At 38.9% G+C, this 19,607-nt stretch overlaps 1 protein-coding gene across 7 annotated transcripts in view; it reads left to right on the top strand.

Annotated features, from left to right (window-relative positions):
* The window catches only part of pip5k1ca (phosphatidylinositol-4-phosphate 5-kinase, type I, gamma a), an 85,549-nt gene that overhangs the window by 45,671 nt on the left and 20,271 nt on the right, over positions 1 to 19,607 (top strand). For all 7 annotated transcript variants that reach the window (XR_009063837.1, XR_009063838.1, XM_057840969.1 and 4 more), the window contains exons 8-16: positions 577 to 785; positions 1,425 to 1,508; positions 1,606 to 1,654; positions 5,453 to 5,537; positions 5,879 to 6,040; positions 6,109 to 6,247; positions 9,917 to 9,949; positions 12,923 to 13,042; positions 19,244 to 19,490. Coding sequence is in view for 5 of the 7 variants with exons in the window: in XM_057840969.1 (XP_057696952.1) it covers positions 577 to 785; positions 1,425 to 1,508; positions 1,606 to 1,654; positions 5,453 to 5,537; positions 5,879 to 6,040; positions 6,109 to 6,247; positions 9,917 to 9,949; positions 12,923 to 13,042; positions 19,244 to 19,490 (1,128 nt within the window). In the remaining 2 variants the exon portion in view is untranslated. The remainder of the gene's footprint in view (positions 1 to 576; positions 786 to 1,424; positions 1,509 to 1,605; positions 1,655 to 5,452; positions 5,538 to 5,878; positions 6,041 to 6,108; positions 6,248 to 9,916; positions 9,950 to 12,922; positions 13,043 to 19,243; positions 19,491 to 19,607) is intronic.

Below are 19,607 nucleotides of genomic sequence, written 5' to 3'. Positions count from 1 at the left end.
TATGTGCAAATGCTTGCATCTTCAAATCATGAAAATAATAACAGCCTATATCTTACCAATCTTGTAATCTCGATGGGTCTTGTCTCCATTCAATGTCAGGTAGTCTAGGGACATTGTTTGCATCCTGATTAGCGTCTGGCTAATACATGTTAGGTCCAACATGAAATTCCAACCTCCTCTTCTTCCTCCAACTCTTCAAAAACTTGGATCTCCTCCCTTGCGCTCGATCTATCGCTTATATCGCTGTTTGAATCATTGTTTGAAGGGCTTTGTATGGCAGCCGTATGGAGCGCTGCCATCGCTGTTCTCGGTGCGACGTTCACTTCCGGGTTCGTCCCCTTTCAGGCTCAAACTTCGGAAACGCGATTATTTTGTCAAATATACAACATATAAATTATTTTTTCATGCTTTATTTGTTGGACAATGTTTAATTACTTTAATTGTGACCCTATTTGGCATGTTATAAAATTACTTCACATTTCTGCTTGCAGGATGGTTTTCAAAAATTTTGAAGTCGAAATGTCCTCCCATTTCTGCATTGAGCCATATCCTAATTCTGTCATTCCATTTGTTCAGGTGCTAGAAAGCTTCAAGATCATGGACTACAGCCTCCTGCTGGGTGTTCACAACATGGACCAGGCAGAGAGGGAGCGGCAGATGGAAGGCTCCCAAGGCGGCAGTGACGAGAAAAGGCCTCTGGCCCAGCAGAAGGCCCTCTATTCCACCGCCATGGAGTCCATCCAGGGTGGCGCCGCCTGCGGGGGGTCCATCGACACCGAAGACACGTGAGTGAAGCAACAAGTGATGGCGTTGGAGTGCAAAACTTGTATAAAGTTAAAGTTGTTTAATTGTCAAGTTGAGTCATAGGAGACATGTTTGTTTTTAGCATAATGCTAATTCTATTTTATAAATGTAGCACTCATGGAGGGAAATATATCATATCTCAAAACTGCCCCTTTAGCATTCTGAAATGTTATATGTATTTTTTAATCTTTAAGTGAACCATTGCTGATATTTTTCGTTCTAATCTATTTCTGTCAGACCATAAGAGGTTTAACAAGTATGGCCAAAAGTGTCTTATTTTTTTCAAATTTTGCTATGCTATGCTAATGCCTATTCTGCAAATTATTACAATTAACTCATTAACTGCCATTCACAGTCATAAACATTAAATCTATTCCAACTGGGATCGCTGGCATTGAGTGATCATGTTTCACTGCCATTGATGGCAATAGATTTCCAATGCAGTCTTGCAGTCAAAATGGATTAGACGTCTATCACTGTCAATGGCATCTAATGTGTTAATTGTAATAATATGCAGAAATGCCACTAGCATCATAATACGGCAAGAAAAAAAGACAATGCACGTTTAATTAATTTTTGAAAGTCAATTTGTAAATGGGTCTCTGAACTTTTTTTTTTAGGATGGGCGGCATTCCTGCCGTCAACGGGAAAGGAGAACGACTTTTGTTGTACATTGGCATCATTGATATCTTACAGTCGTACAGGTGAGCAGCTCAAAAACCAAGAGATGAAATTCACTGCGCTTAATGTGCACGTGCAGACCCGCCAGCTTGATTGTGTTGCCTTTCATTGTCTGCGCAGGTTAATCAAGAAACTGGAGCACACGTGGAAGGCTTTAGTGCACGATGGGGTGAGTTTTAATAACGCTTCAACACATACTGACTCACCTCTAAGATGGGGTTATTTATCATTTCATACTTGAGACATCTCCCTCACTCATGGGTTGCATCCTTATGTACATGATGGAGTGTATTTTATTTCTATGTTAAGTGAGATGTGATATTGACAATGCTTCAGTTTTCACGTTTTTTTATATTACGGTCTCATTTCAAAAAGGATTTTTTTAATGCCTTCATAATTCTACACGCAATGACTATTATGATTTTGTTTTTGATTAAAGATGAAAAAGAAATTACATGTACACTTGCATACAACAGTGTATCATTTAAACTGTAAAAAAAAAAAACGCATATTTGATTTTTTTTCTTACTATCTGAAGTCAACTCAGACTAAAACTCTTGTTTCTGGCCAGTCATGAATACCTTATTTAACTAAATTAAATAATTGTGATAATCCAAATGACCTGAAAGAGGAGAGGTTTCGTCTTTACCTGTAACTAGTCAAATGCAGTTGTCCACCACACTTTTCTACTTGGATTGTCTTAAGGCAGTATTTTTCAACTGGTGTGTCGCGGCGCCATGATTTAAAAAAATTTTATTATTTTTTTTTTCTACGTCGTTGGGCAGAGTTGCAGTTCGAAGGAAGGAGCATGTAGAAAGGTCTCGGTTGTGTGCAGTTGAGCGAGGTTTTGCTCGTGTCGCGTTCAAAATCTGGTCAGATTTCTAGCCATCAGCTACCTTGCTGTCTGCGACAATGTGGACCCCAACATGTCCACTGTTCATCATTTGATTAGACTCGTCAGTTGTTGATATATAGTGATCCCCTTGTTTTTCGCGGTTAATGGGGACCAGAACCTGCCGCAATAAGTAAAAAACCGCAAAGTAGTGCTCCTCCCACCAAATAAAAATTTTTTTTTTTTTTTTTTGTTCAATGGATTTATTCAGATCTCTCATTGGAAGGAGATATTGTACATATAAGACATGTTTTTTTTTTTTTTTACCTTTTTCCCCAAAGTATAATTAAAGAAAAACTTATGAATGCATATATTGTAATAAATGGTTTTTAAGCACTTTCAATGTAATAACTATGATAAGTCTAAAACACGTTACTGTCCCACAGAGTTATTTTTAAACAAGAAAAAAGAAGACGCCAATCCAGTTTACCAAAAAAAAAAATGCTTGTTTTTATTAAATGCTTCATTGAGTGTCCACTCAAATCCACTCCAGCTGCTCACTTACACACAATGAGTTACCACAGCAACTGTTTAACAAGTTAAACAATGATTGACGCATGCGGCCCTTTGAAGTTTCGACTTCCAAGCGTCTCTGGCAAGATCAAACCTTAACGTCTGTCAATCATCGTTAACTTTAACAAGCAACTCCAGTGCACTGCCAGACCAAGAAAAGCAGCAGGAGGGAGAGGGAGACTATGTGATCGGATCGGGATAGCTCATCTATATTTAGTTATTTATTCATAAATTGAAAAATAATCCGCAATGGACCGAGAGCGCAAAGTTTGAAGCGCCAAGTAGCGAGGGATCACTGTACCCGAAAGTGTCCTTTCCATTTTATCCATATGTGACGAGTGTGAATCCTCCCCCTGTGTTTTATTCCAACACATTGTTGAGGACAGCAAGGTGGCTGATGGCTAGAAAGCCGAGCAGTTCTTTAACGCAACACGAGCAGCTATGCAACAGCGCCATGCCATGGGCAAAGCAATCTTAAACGTTAAAATCTTTAATCTCCAAACGAAACACCCGTTGCTTCAAACTATGGACTATTTTGTTCGCCCTCATGAAAACACAGAGAAACAGGACACTTTTTTTAGAAAAACTACAAAGGGAAATGAGAAAGCCCTCAAAGCCAGTTAGCTTGTTGTTGAACTTGTTGCTAAATCCAAAAAGTCCCACACTGTGGCATGGACATTAATGCTACCTGTCTGCAAAGCCATTGGTCAGCAAGCTGCTCAGCTCTGATGCGGTTAAAGGGATTGCTAAAGTCCCCGTGTCCGATCATTCTGAGCTTTTCAAACCTAACTGCTATAAAAATAAAAACTGAGACTGAGAGCTGTTGAAGAAGATTCCTGCCAGGATATCGGTTTTGTGTTCATCTAAACAGGCTCAAGTTTCACACTGAGTAAGTTAGAGCAGGGCGGTAAACCGAAAATTTACCGGCACCGAAATTCTTCACGATGACCGACGTAATTTTGACCATGACAGTAAATTCGGTAATTTAATAAAACAAGAAAATATAGTCATTTCATCCCGCTTTGACTCTGTGTTGTTCGGCAATGTTTATTCCCCTTTAAGAAAGCAGAAAGTGTGCTTACGTATGGAGTCACGTGGTTATCAGGAAGCCAAACAAACAAGAGCACTGTGGCTAACGCTAGCAGCTAACTCTACAAGCAAACGTGATGGAGTGTGGCTTAAGGGAGGTTCACCAAACTTTCACCCGACATTAAATAGACTCTTGGCGGCATCCAGAAAGGCTTTCACCCGCTGTCCTCCCTTGTTCTCACGATTTCCAAAGAGGATGCTTTCAATGCTTTCTACTAGTAGCCAAGCCACAGGCTAACGCTAGTTGCTAACACTAGCGGCTAACGCTACAAATAAACGTGATGGAGTCGGATAATGGCTCTAACCTTGGCGAAAAAGCTGAACTTAATGAGTGGATTGGGCACGGACTGCATCTATCAATTAGTATGTCACGTTATTGTGTATCTCTGTCTATGTATGATTTCTGATGGCTGTTGTGATAGTAAAGCATTCAGCATAAAGTACAATCCAACAGTGAACATTTTAATATGACTGTTTAATGGCCCCAGCTATTTTTCTGTATGTGCTTAATTCTGTGTCATTAGATCAATGCAGCTTTAATGTGTCTGTGTCTGTGTGGGGGTTGGTGTGTGCTTGCATGTATTAAAAAATGCACTGGGAAAAAAAAAACTGAAACCTTGAAGTAAACACTTGTGTTAAGTAAATATGTCACAGTAGCCATTAACAATAAGTTGTCTTTTTGAAGTGTACTGTTCAAGCTGTAAGTCATTTGTATTACAATGACATGTTTGCACAGGCATATTGATTTTGACAATGTACATTGTTCAAGCCATACAAGCTGTTATAAATGTTCATACTTGAATTCTTATTGTTTACAATAAATTTTTGTATACTTAATGTTTAGACTGCATGTACGATTGTTAAACATATTAAATTGAAAGCTGGTAAATAAATCAACAAGAAATGGTTAATCTGTATTTCATGCATTGATTCAGATTTTCAAATTATATAACAGTCCGCTTGGGCGAGTTTATCGTCATTTATCGTTATCGAGGTATATCTGCTCAATTTACCACGCTTTATGGCTTAAGGCCATATCGCCCAGTCCTAGAGTAAGTATAAATACTGAGAAATTATTATACTGTACAGAAAGTAATTTTGGGACATTTTTGGGTTGTGGTGTGCCGCGAGATTTATTCCAGTGTAATAACGTGCCGTGACTCAGAAAAGGTTCAAAAACACTGCCTTAATGGAGCTTCTAAATGAGAGCGTGCATGTGGTCCTAATGTAATGGTAAATCCTAGAAAAGCCAGCCTGTTCCAGCTTCTGAGTTGTTGTCCCTTCAAGCGCACCAAACGGTGTCATCCATCAGCCTGCTGGAGAATCAATAATGTCTGCCTGTGTTTATGTCTGAGCTTTGTCTGCCTAGTGGCTTGACCCAGAGACATACATTACTGAAATTGAACACAAGAGGGACTAATAGATGGTCGAATCTGCCAGTACTTCATTAACCCCACCGCATTTCGCCCGCAGGACACCGTCTCGGTCCACCGGCCCGGATTCTACGCCGACAGGTTCTTCAAGTTCATGAGCAGCACCGTTTTTAGGAAGAGCTCCTGTGAGTCCCGTCTGCTGCCTTACATAGTCAAAGCACTGCCGCAAAGGGAGGAAAGAAAAGATAGGCTTCAAACTGCCTTATTGGGTGCTGATTCACATCACGTCAAAGAGTTGGGCTGCTTTTTTGATTTAACTTTTTAGTGAAAAGGTCAAGTAGGAAAGCTAATGTGGAATTTTAAATCGACATTCATCATAGTATCACTAAAAGACGGCTCCACAGTTAAAGAGGACCAGTTTGGGAAAATGTCAACCATCTGATTATCTTAACTGCAATATTTAATGATAAATACTGAAAAATATTTGGAGACAGTCGAAACTAATAATATTGAATGTGTTGTTTAGCTTTGAAATCGTCTCCATCCAAGAAGGGCCGCGTGTCGCTGACTGTACCAAAGTGTGGCGGTCCCGGCCCCGCCTGGTCTGCCAGCCAGCTCGCCTCCGAGAGAGACGAGAACATCTACGATCTCAGAGGCGCTCGCAGTTTCCCGACGCTGGAAGATGAAGGTAAAGGTGTTGTTTTGACTTCTTTTTTACACTCAAATACTGTATCAGCAGTTGTTTTTGAAATCCAGGCCGCGCCGATCTGCCATGCACGCCACCGTCGTTTGAGGAAGCCACCACGGCATCCATCGCCACCACACTGTCCTCCACGACTTCTCTGTCCATCCCCGAACGATCTCCCTGCGACACCACTGAGCACCCGCGCTACAGGTAACGTTTCTACACAATTTAAAGCCTAGAAGTTCAGTTCATGAGAAAATGTGATGCAACGAGGGATCATGTTTCACACTCCTCGCTTGTGTGCAGACTAATGCTGGGCAATATGGAAAAAAATCTTCTATCACAATACAGGTAGTACCCGGGTTACGAACGAGTTCCGTTCCCATGCTGGCGACGTCACCCGAATTTCATCGAAAAACGGGATTCCCTCTTTAAAAATTCAAGATAACTATCCAAAAAGTCCAAAAGCATTGGGATTTTGTTTAATGGTGGAGAATAAACTGCACTCGGGTGGCAGCGTTGGGTCTGGCTGGACAGTCGTTTAATAATGCTTCCATACAGGAGCACTCAGACGTCTCACATGGATAAAGGATAGCTGCATTCTGGTTTGGCCCACATAAGGCTGTAAATTGCTTCAGCTGATACAGTATATGTTTGTGTATAAATTTGTAATTAAGTTTAGCGCAACAGTTTGTGGAGTTATATGTGAGCGATTTGCCATCATAATTGTAAATATGTTAGCATTCATAACATTTAAAATAGCGGACTTTTGTGAAGCAAATTAGGCTAATTCAATCTACTAAATTTGCATATTGAACAGACTAGATGGAGGTTTGAACACTGATCATTTTGAAGGAACTAAAAAGCTTCAAAAAGCACAAATGCTTTGTTTGCTGTCAAGGTGAACAACTTCACGTTTAGTGAAGACAGAAGAAGTCATCTTCATAAAGCAAAGTAAGAAACAAGATACCGCGAGGTACAAAAAAAAAAAAAAGACGAAAACACAAAAAAACACAAAATGATGGACGAAACTCCGGCGTCACAAAGTCGAAATCGCGTAAGTCGAGTACGTCGTAACCCAGGGACTACCTGTAGAGGCCATTTTATATATATTATATCACAATAACAATATTCTAGGATTTTGTATATTTATGATTACCGTAATTTCCTGAATATAAGGCGCACCCGTGTATAATGCGCACCCCAAATTTACTTGTAAAATCTAGGGAAAATTATTGTACCCGTTTATAACGCGCACCCTAATTTTAGCACCAATAATAAGAAGAATACAAGAAAACAGAGCTCGTGTACAGATACAGAAATGTCATTTTACTGACTGGTGAAACACAGCACAAGCATAGCATATTGGTAGTTCAAAACATTACCATAAACTGACAATATTTACAGTAATAATATGATTTGACAACTTCTCAAACTTACCAGAATCTAGGAGAAAACAAAACAGATGTGACTTTTCTTTTAAAGGCTGCTGTATAACTTGCTCATTTCATCATGATGAATATATGTTTCTTCCATGGATTGATACGGTAAAATGAAAGTGAGAACGTAAGTCGGAAATCCGAGAGAGCTCATCGCTGTCGACACGACAGTAACAATAGGAACTATTGTTAATTGGGTTTGAGTTTCCCGCGGGACAGATATAGTTGATGGATACACACAGGAAGTCTGTGTTGTTACGTTTGTTATGATCCGTGTTGCGGAGCTGCAATAAACGTTGACTCAAATGAGTTCAAGAAACTAAATTCTGTGCTTTATGAAGAGTGAAAAAAGCAGAATTTCACACAGACGAAATCATTCAGAGTGGAGTATTACCGAAACAAAATGGTGACGTCACATACCGTAATGGTCGGCAACGGATCGCCGCATACGTTTCTTCAACACAACGTGGCCGTGTCAATAAGAAAAAATCGGTTTATATATATAATATATATTTCTGTCTCCATCCATGTACCTGTTTATAATGCGCACATTTTTTACATGATTTTACAAGTTGATTTTGGGGAAAAAAAGTGCGCGTTATATTCAGGAAATTACGGTATTTAATAAAAAAATGTCAAGAACAGTGGTCACCACACTGGACATTTATTAAAAGTTATCATTAACTTAACTCATTCACTGCCAGCCCAGGTCACAGAGTATGTGTTGTTGTAGTTAGTAAAACAAGGAAATTGATATTGAAACAACGATTGACGGCAATAGATGTCCAATCCATTTAAACTGACTTTAACTCTTAAATGGATTGGACGTCTATGGCCATTAATGGCAGCCAAACAATTAAGAAGTGTGAGGTCACCAGAGCACAAAACAAAAAAAAATGAGTCAATACAATACCCTGAGCAAAATACACATGGGCCACACTTTTTGAATGTCTTTAGTTTTTTCCAGTTTCTTGCAGTTATTTTTTTAAGTTAAAAACTGTTTTAATTTTATTTCATTTAGAATTATTTATATTTTAATTACTAGTGGCTTTTATGAATTAATTTGTTTGTTAATGCTTTTTCATTTATTACTATTTAAATAATCTCCACCCCAATACATCTCCAATTAATTTGTTCGTTTTATTTAAAATGATTTAAATATTTTTTATGGCCCATCACAAAATAGCTGCGAGCAGCAATAGTACTACAATAAATGTTAAATGGGGCCTAAAAATATTGTCTCCTGGGCGGCAATTTTGCCCCTGCGGCCGCAAGTTTGAGATCTCTGACCTATATAAATGTAATAAAAACATTTTAGAACAAAAAATTATATAGAGAAAAAGTTATTCATAATTGAGTTCGTCTTAGTGGCTGATTCTTTCCCAATGTAGTATAAATAGAACCTATTTCACTCTCATTAACTGTTTGATTTATTTTTGCACCATATGTTTGTGTTGTGTGGTGATTTAGCTTACCCCTGGTTTGCTGGTAGGATTATCTAGTGGCCGTTCCACATCATTGATTGAAAAATTATAAGCAAATTAGAGTTGAGTACAATGTATTTTTATAATATATTATAGAAATTCACGACAATACATAATTTACCATCATTTTGGCAATGTACGTGTAATATATCGTCATATTACTCAGCTCTAATGTAGAAAGTTGCCATTGGCATCAAATGATACAATTCTTCTTTCTTTCTGATGCAACTATGCCATAATAGCAAAACAACATTGCGGATTAGAATTCTGCCCAGCAACAATACGACCCATCTGTTCTTCTTAATTTATGTTGCAGCACTTTCTAGATTGGAATAAAAGCAAATTAGACCGTAATAGTTGGTACTGCAGTTTCCCTGGAATGTATCCCACTTACACTTGTAAGTGGCTGGTGATTTTTTTCATGTGATGGTGACCTCACATCCGCGTCCCAGGTTTGAGATCTAAAACTCCACTGTTACCTGATTTTCTCCTGTTACTTCAGCTCTCTTGTTACATTCTAAAATCATACAACTAAATTCCATTAAGCATTCTAATTTGTTCATAGGTGTGAAGATAGGTGTGAATGCTTGTCTGACCTGAAATTACCTGGCAACTCACCCAAAATCAGCAAGGATGGGCATTGCTCAACCCTCATGAGGTCAAGCTCTATAAAAATGAATTAATGGCTCATTAAATAGTAAAAAATGAGTACTGTCGTTTCCCTGGAATGTGGCCATCTCTAAGTAAGTGGTTGGCAATCGACCAGTATTTGTCCAAGTAAAAACGCCACTTCTGCTACTTATTCATTCAAATGAATGTATTGCTATGCTTCTGTGGTAGCGTCACAGCCACAGAAGTGGTAAAAACATCTCTGGCTGCTGGCTCTGATCTTTTTTGACTGTGATGTGCCAATATTGTAGGATTCTTGTGTCTTGACATGTTTCATTTGTCTCCAGGAGGCACACCCAGTCTCTCAGCCATGATGGAAGGTAAGCTGGCCACATAGGAATTTAAAACATTGTTTTTAAACTTGATAGCTGGTTATCAACATAAATGGAGACCATTGTTGTTTTTGGCAGCCCTTTTCATTTTTTGTCTTAGTCTTTTGGACAAAAATACTTTCAGTTATTAGTCTTATATTTTAGTAATTTTGAAATGTGTTCATCTTCGTTTAGTTTTAGTCGACGAAATCTCATACAAATTTCGTCTAATTTTAGTGACAGTTACCGTAATTTTCGCACTATAAGGCGCATCTTACTATAAGCCGCCACCCACCAAATTTGACACAAAACCGATATTTGTTCATAGATAAGCCGCACTGGACTAAAAGCCGCAGCTGTCATCACTGCATTATGGGATGTTTACACCAAAAGATATTAACCGGTAACACTTAATTTGACATCGCGGCATCATACGACTGTCATAAGACCAATTGAACCACCATGAAGCTTTGACCCAATTGGCTGCGAAACTTAATTGCTTCAAGAAGCTTCATTTGGCCATCACTGCTCCCCTTGGGGGGAGACAGTCAACCTCTGCTGCCACCTTCTGTCAACTGTTATTGTCCAATATGCCTCCCAGCATGCATTGCCGCGCTAGAGATGTAAATACTAATTAAAATTCATGTTCTGTGCTTTTTCTGTGAATTATTTCATCAGTTCCTGTTCCAGTTGTTTCATTAACCCCTTCTTCCCAAATGTATCACATTTGATACACTTAGAATTTCATGATTTTGGGACTAATTCAGAAGTTTGAACTATTTTTCCTCAAAAAAAAAAAAAAATAATGGATGCAAGTCAACTCATGCATCTGCAGGTTCCATGAGGAAAAAAAAACAGGATTAAGCAAGGGTTATAGATATTACACATATTACTTTTATATTAATATATTATTTATTTAATTAATATTTAAATAATAATTTAATTAATTATATTAATTTTTTTTTTACAAATTTGAAAAAAAGCCTTCATTAAGACCTTATTTGTCAAATTTTGTGATTCTCTGACAATTGCTTCATATTGCAGGCATTAAAGGGTTATTGCAAGTGACAGTCTTTGGTAACACTTTATTTGACAGTGGCGCCATAAAACATAATTATGACATGACACTGTCATTAGCATTAATGAATGCTTATAACAGATGTCATTTCGTGTTATCTGGCAAATTATCTCACTTTTGAATGGATATAAAAGATCCCAGTTGGACATAAATGACGTTAGTGACATAATGACATAATTTGTAAGATGACACTTTATGACATCTGTCATAGGCATTCAGTAATGCCCATGATACTGTCATATCATAATTATGGCGGTCTTATGACGCCGCTGTCAAATAAAGTGTTATCTATTAACCCAAATAAATCAACAAATAAGCCACATTGGACTATGAGCCGCAGGTCTCAAAATGAAGTTAAGTATTAAGTCAACCACCAATTGTGCAAGTTCTCCTACTTGAAAAAATTAGATAGGCCTGTAATTGTCAACATGGGTAAACCTCAACCATGAGAAACAGAATGTGGAAAAAAAAACAGAAAATCACATTGTTTGATTTTTAAAGAATTTATTTGCAAATCATGGTGGAAAATAAGTATTTGGTCAATACCAAAAGTTCATCCCAATACTTATTTATGTACCCTTTCTTGGCAATAACGGAGGCCAAACGTTTTCTGTAACTCTTCACTCTTCGCTTGGTGAAAAGAAATCAACTGTGGGAGCAATTATTAGAAAATGGAAGACATACAAGACCACTGATAATCTCCCTTGGTCTGGGGCTCCATGCAAGATATCACCCCGTGGCGTCAAAATGATAGCAAGAATGGTGAGAAAAAAATCCCAGAACCACACGGGGAGACCTAGTGAATGACCTACAGAGAGCTGGGACCACAGTAATAAAGGCTACTATCAGTAACACAATGCGCCGCTAGGAACTCAAATCCTGCACTGCCAGACGTGCCCCCCTGCTGAAGCCAGTACACATCCAGGCCCGTCTGCGGTTCGTTAGAGAGCATTTGGATGATCCAGAAAAGGACTGAGAGAATGTGTTATGGTCAGATGAAACCAAAATAGAACTTTTTGGTAGAAACACAGGTTCTCGTGTTTGGAGGAGAAAGAATACTGAATTGCTTCCGAAGAACACCATACCCACTGTGAAGCATGGGGGTGGAAACATCATGCTTTGGGGCTGTTTTCTGCAAAGGGACCAGGACAATTGATCTGTGTAAAGCAAAGCATGAATGGGGCCATGTATCGAGCGATTTTGAGTGAAAATCTCCTTCCATCAGCAAGGGAATTGAAAATGAGACGTGGCTGGGTCTTTCAGCATGACAATGATCCCAAACACACAGCCAGGGCCACAAAGGAGTGGCTTCGTAAGAAGCATTTCAAGGTCCTGGAGTGACCTAGCCCGTCTCCAGATGTCAACCCCATAGAATATCTCTGGAGGGAGTTGAAAGTCCGTGTTGCCCAACGACAGCCCCAAAACATCACTGCTCTAGAGGAGATCTGGAATGGGCCAAAATACCAGCAACAGTGTGTGAAAAGCTTGTGAAGAGTTACAGAAAACGTTTGGCTTCCGTTATTGCCAACAAAGGGTACATAACAAAGTATTGAGATGAACTTTTGGTATTGACCAAATCCTTATTTTCCACCATGATTTGCAAATAAATTCTTTGAAAGTCAAACAATGTGATTTTCTGGGGGGTTTTCTGCATTCTGTCTCTCATGGTTGAGGTTTACCCATGTTAACAATTACAGGCCTCTGTAATATTTTCAAGTGGGAGAACTTGCACAATTAGTGGTTGACTAAATACTAATTTGTCCCACTGTATATTCTCGTCTCCCAACCCCTCGTTTTTACCTCGTCACGTCATCGTCATGAAAAAATTCGCCGAAATATTTTCGTTACTGTCATTTTTGACAAAAACAACACTGATGGAGACACATTTTTTTTAATGCTTGCAGGACCCAGGAGGAACTGCGTGTACGTGAGGAGGACCAGCAGACCATCACAGTGGAGGTGGAGTTAAAGAGACACGACAGTGAGCCAACCATCACAATTCCCCAGCCATTGCTTGAACCCAGGTACAGCAGCACTGCTATATTGGAGCCACTAAAGTTGAAAAATGTTTTATTCCCATCCATATGACCAAAATATGCATGTAATGGTTGTTGGAGTCCTCAACCTTCTCAGCATACCATTGATTTGACCTAAATAGAAAGTAAATATGATGGCACTAATAATGCTGCTGGAGGCTTGTGTGAAAAATTTGGGGGAACTAGCAAGTAGAAGTAGGCCAGTGCTCCTGAGGGCCTGAGGCGGCACCCGTAAAGCCTCCATGACCTGATTTTCAGTACATTTTAACCTGATTTTTGTTTTGACTGCCACAAAAAAAAAAGCTCTAATCTCGTCTCTGTACGCTACAATTAATTCAGCGTGATGATAGGTTTTCTAGGAGAAGAGGAGGGTGCAAGTTCGGAAGGATCGGGGTTTGTTTGCTAGGGATGTGGTGAGATATATGGCCTAGAGGCCTTAAACGTGGAGTTGGGTAACGATAGGGTGACTCATCTACCCAACAAAGTGAACTGAGTGTTCTATTTAATTTTCGTTTTTTAACCCACCCAAGGAACATAAAAATACAGTGACGCACACAGGGGGAGGAAAACTGTCAGGTCACCATAAGGTGCTTGACACAAGGAGAAAAAGGGAAAACAGAAGGGTGAGAAGAGATATAAAAAGGACTCCTAACTATGCTCCTATGGGTGGCAGAGAAACAGTGTGGAATTAAGAAGAAAACACCTCAACACACAAGCAACAGATTAAAACATTACAATAAAATCTCAAAGACTTGCAAATCTTGGGAGGATGGTGTTGTGCGTGTGGTGGATTTTATTTATGGAAGGCGCTTAAGGATTAATTGCTAGATGAGAATTAGGGCTGCAGCTATCGAATATTTTAGTAACCGAATAATCGACTGAAAATTCTATCGATTAATGAAGTAATTGGATAAAACTTTTTTTTTTTTTCTTTTTTTTTTTTTAGGTAAAGAGCAATTATAAATATACATGAGAAAAAAGACATTTAATCCAATATTGAACCATTTTCAGTCAATCAATGTCTTTATTTTTGATGTTCATTGTTGAAAACAGCCAACAATTGCATCTCAAATGTGACTAGAAAAAAAAATTCACTGCTTTCACTCAAAAAACTTCTAGATCTTATTTAAAAAAAACATATTTCTTACCTAAAAATGTAATTACGCTTGATAACACACATCACTTGAAAGCTACGTGTTTTTCCCACGTGTTTCACTTGAATTTCCATTTGTGTCAAGCTATTTTTAAGTTCTACTTAAGTTTTAAGTTCGTCTAAACTGTAAGTACTGATAGGATTTTGAGTTTTTGCAGTGTTCAAAATAAATGTATGATACCTGCTGTATTGAAGCACATTAGGGACCAGTGCTACTTGGTGTTTTATTCAGCAATGACTACTGAGCTAAAACTGACAGTTAGCTTTATTATGTTTTAATTTTACACCCTCATCGGTCTACAGCGCTGTGTTTTTACAGATTAAATAAAGCCTGAATGTAAGACACGTTAGCCACGCATCGACAGTGGTCATAATCAATAGAAACCTAGCCCTCCGAAGGGCTAACGTTACGCGAGCGAATGACAGTAACGTTTGTGTACTGCTCAAAGATGGCGGCTGCTTACTAACGCTGCCCAGACGTGGCCGAGTCTGTCATTTCGCATCTAGTCCTAAATGCATGCGATATCTATGAGACGCATCGGACACTTCCTGCTACCACACTAGCGTCATGCGGGCGTAGTTTTTAGCAACGTCGGCGTAGTTTGTAGCGACTGTCGGCTGCAGGAAGTTTTTTGTTTTTGTTTTTTGTTTTATTGCTTCTTCTTCTACGCACGTGACGTCAGCGCGTTGTCCCGCATTAAAAGTAGTCCGGGCAAAACGTGATGCTTAGAGCTGGCAAAATTAAATGATTCCTCGAGGTGAATAAAATTACTCGGATCATTTTTTAAACTCGAGTTGCTTGAGTATTCGTTTCAGCTCTAATGAAAATACAAAATATTTTCAGAAGAATTAAGTGAAGTTGGATCATTTCCTTGGGCATGTAGTGTGTTGTTTTTGACAGTCCGTTTAAGTTTTGAGTTAGCTTTTTGGATGAAAATACTTATGAGTCCTAAAGGGGAAGTTCAGAATTTTGGACATCAGTCTTAATATTGGAGTTAGCGAGGGTTTAATTAGTGGGTAGACTTGATTTCAATAAATTCTGTGCACCGTATTTGCCGGACTACAAGTCGCACCTGAGTATAAGTCGCACCAGCCATAAAATGCCCAACGAAGAGAAAAAAAACATATATAAGTCGCACCGGAGTATAAGTCGCATTTTCGGGGGAAATTTACTTGATAAAATCCAACACATCAAATAGATATGTCATCTTGAAAGGCAATTTAATATAAAAATACAATAGAGAACAACATGCTGAATAAGTGTACAGTGTACAGTGCATGAACAAGGAAATGCGAATATGTCCTCACCAGGACGCTACGGCTCAGTCCTGGCTATACAGCGAGCTAAACTCCCAAATAACGATGCTGGACGTCTGTAAAATTTGCTGAATCAATTTCGTCCTCGATACCAAACAGGTTCGCATCAACGTAAATAAATGATAATTAGGTGCTATTATTATTATTATTATTATTATTATTACAGCAATGACACAAACGGTTAGCATGCGTTCGTTAGCATTAGCACATCGTTCAAACAACCACACAACTGGCTCTAAGTGTCCGATCGCGGGTGGAAAAGACACAACAACAGAAAAGATGATACACACAGGTGTTGCCTCTGTAGAGATATTTTACAAGCATAAACAATGAACGTAGGTTCGCAACCGTCTTTGCCTCGCTCTCTCGCTCTCGCCCACTCGCTCAGAGACGCTGCGTAGCTGTCCGTCTTCTTCTGGCGTGTGAGCGCTCTTCATCGCTTAAACAAGTGTGAGTGCACACCCAGTTGGGCGTGAAAGCGCCACAAAATAAAACCATGCATTTCAACATAAAAAAGTCAATAATACAATTGAACACACATTGCCAAAGGCAGAACGCGAACGTGGCCATAGCTATTAAGAGTTATTCAGATAACTATAGCATAAAAACATGCTAACAAGTTTACCAAACCATCAGTGTCACTCCAAAACACCAAAATAACATGTGAAATGATATCATAATGTGTTAATAATTTCACACATAAGTCAGCCAAACTATGAAAAAAAAAACTGCGACTTATAGTCCGAAAAATACGGTAGTTTTTTTTAGTTATTTGTTAGTTTCAGACACCAGAGTGGCTAAGCTAGCAAGAGTACTCGGGAGCTCTGTGATTGTTTACTTCCTTATTTTAGCATGTTACCCTGCCCAGACCGTTACATCCAATGATTGAACGATTTTTGCACATGTTTAGGTTTGTCGTCAAATCCTGGGTCGCTCGCTCAAATTGCAATGTGAAAAGGAACCGCATCAAAAAACATATGGAGCAAATGTGTTGTGGTGCGGACCAAAGAAAGCGAACTATGGACTTTCCTGGTCATATTTTAGTCATTTCAAAATGTGTTCGTCTTCATCTAGTTCAGTCAACGAAATCTTATACAGATTTCATCTGGATTTAGTCGACAGTTACTTAAAATGTTTTCGTCTATAAAATTTAAAAGTTTTAGTCCGAATATGAATAAAGATTTCCAATAATTTCAAATGAACGTAGACAACACTACCTTAGTGATGAAAATACACACTTATCAGGAAAAGCAGTACTTTTTTTTCTATTGAACCCACCTAGACGCCACGAACTGTATGGAAAAAAAAAAAAGTAAGAGTGTTTAAGAGGGTGCTCGCCATGCTAAATTTGATGGTAATGCTAATGTTACTGCTACGCTAACGTGACAAGTTACATTTAGTGTGCGATTATTGCTCAGGACAGACCTTTAAAGGCTAAAGCAACATTGCATATTCTCTTTTGTAGGAGTGGGAACCTTACCTCACGATACGATACGATTTGCGATACAAAGCTCACGATAACGATGATCTGACGATATAGCGATACAACGATTATCGACACATTGGTCAGGAAATCATTCTAGGATATTCTACAAACAACTAACAGAAAAACAAGCTTCTGCTGTGAATTGGAATGAGTTTAGCACTAGTAGACGTCCGATCCATTTGAACTCGGAGGGTGGCAGCGAATGAACGAATGTTCATTCGCTGCCATCCCTCCCACTTCAAACGGATTGAACGTCTATGGCTGTCATTGGCAGCCAATGCCAGGCAATGAATTAAATGTCATTTACCTGTAGATTTTTAGTTACTTCCTGTTGGTTTGGGGTATTTTATGGGTCACTTCCTGTTTATTTTGAGTTACAGAACAGGAAGTGACCTGGGAATCACCCAAATGATTAGGTAGTGACTCAAACTCAACAGGACATGACCTGTAAATGAACAGCAAGTGACCTGTAAATGCCCCGAAAAATCGGACGGAATGACTGCGAATGCTCTAGTGTCGAATTAGTGCTGCAACGATTAATCGATTAACTCGAGTATTCGATTAGAAAAGAAAAAAAAATCAAATTTTGCTGCTTCGAGTATTTGTTTAATTAAAGTGGCGTTGTAATGGATTGTTTTGAAAGTGTTTGCATTTATTTTCATTGATTTGGGTAGATACACGGCCCTCTTGTCTACCTCATTTCACATGGCTGAATCCATCTGGTCCCTGTTAAGACCAACATAAGCCAAGTTTTTCTTTGAGCTAATGATTTTTTGAATGCATTCGTAATTTAGTTTAAAGGTTTATTTAGCCATTTTTTGTGGGAATATGTGTCTGAGCCATTTGTTAAGAGCATTATAAAAAGCATTAGCATTTTATAGCATTTAAGCTAGCGGACTTTTGCTATGTAACTTAGCTAATTGTTCTTTTGTTCTACATAGATCTTTTTTTTTTTTTTTTTAATATATAGCGTGTGAGGCTCAGCTAAGGTATTTTAATTTTTTATGTGCCTTATCCGATAACTCCATTATTTGAAATAAATAATTGATCGATTAATCGGCTTTTAAAATAATCGATAGCTGCAGCCCTATTTCGAATGAACGAACGTTCCCAGTCTAAATGGATTGAGCGTCGAGCACCGTCAATGGCAGCCTTAGAGTTACCTGAGACACTATTATGGTGGAAGACTGGTAGCAACTTGTCTGTCCCTTTTTTTTTTCTTTCTTTCTTTTTTTTTTTTCTTTTTTAAACACTGGCACCTTTTTAAAACAATGTCTCGATTCTTGGCAGGAGCATATCGATAACCTTTTGGGATACAAAATATCACAATATATCACAATTTTGATATTTTGTCACACCCCTACTCTCTTGTCAAAATAAGTAATCAAATCTTACCATGTGTTTCCAGACGAGCAAAACGGAGCACAGCCTAGATTGAAACATATCCTAAACTCCGGTTAGGAGAGTGAGAGAGTGGTACAGCACATCTCACATGAGTGACACAACCGAAACAGTGCTACGATGCAAGCTGACGTGCGGCACGTACAATATGAGAATGTACGCATATGTTACATTACGTGCTAGTCTCCTAAGCCACGTTTTTAGCTCGTCATGGTAACGTCACCTCTCATTGTCATGAATAATTTTTTCGTCGACGAGATATTTTCGTTATCGTCATTGTTGAAGAAAACAACACGGATCACTTCAGATACGTTGGTTGGGAAACAACAGGTTCAATGTAATTTACATCAACATCTGTTTGATATATCATTTTTTATGATATAATTGTTATTTAATTGCATGAAGCAGCCAGACTTTTTCACATTAAAGAAACAAACATCTTTCTCATATGCATCCCAGGGGAAATAATCTGTTTTATTATGTGAAAAAACACAGGATTTCTCTTTTTCTAATATGTAATAGTGGTGAAAAATGCACAGTAAATAAAAGGCAGTGTTTACAAAATAGCTGTTGTCAGACATTTTTAAATGAATGAAGGTACTTTTTTTGTCCAGGGTGCCAGTAATATTTTAGCCAATCATATGTAAGTATGTCAGATTGTTGAAGTTGAGTTTTTTTTTTTTGTATGTTGGTTTTTGATATGGAATTCGTTTTAGGATGTCTGTGACGGTGAGGAAGCCTTCTGATACGGCAGCTTGTCGTCTAGAGCAGTACCTACAGTAGTTGCTAGTTTTTAAATATCATACAAATAACGCCTCTTTTATTCTCGCAGTGAGGCTCAGGAAGCTGCTGCTGCACCTTGCACCTCCTCTTCAGCACCCGAAGCCGCTGCCTCGCCCGCCGCTGTCGCTTCAGCTGCTGTCGTTTCCGCTGATGGCGAGGCAACGGCAGCCGCTCCGTGCAGCCCCAAACTGGTGGTGGTCACGCCGGACACTGCCAGCCACGCGTCGGGCTCAGGATGCACCAGCCAGGCTTCGGTGGACGATGAGGATGACGTGCCAGTCACCGACATCTACTTTGTAAGAGAACATGCTACACTTTTTCCCTAGTGTGCGTGGCCTCTCTCTGTGCTGCTTTTAAGCTGCATACTTACTGGCCTTTTTCATTCTTACGCTGGATACAAACAATTAACTCTT

The sequence above is a fragment of the Corythoichthys intestinalis genome, chromosome 7, assembly GCF_030265065.1.
Source record: "Corythoichthys intestinalis isolate RoL2023-P3 chromosome 7, ASM3026506v1, whole genome shotgun sequence".
NCBI lineage: Eukaryota > Metazoa > Chordata > Actinopteri > Syngnathiformes > Syngnathidae > Corythoichthys > Corythoichthys intestinalis.
The sequence above is the reverse complement of the archived record's forward strand: the minus strand, read 5'-3'. Positions and strand labels throughout refer to the sequence as shown.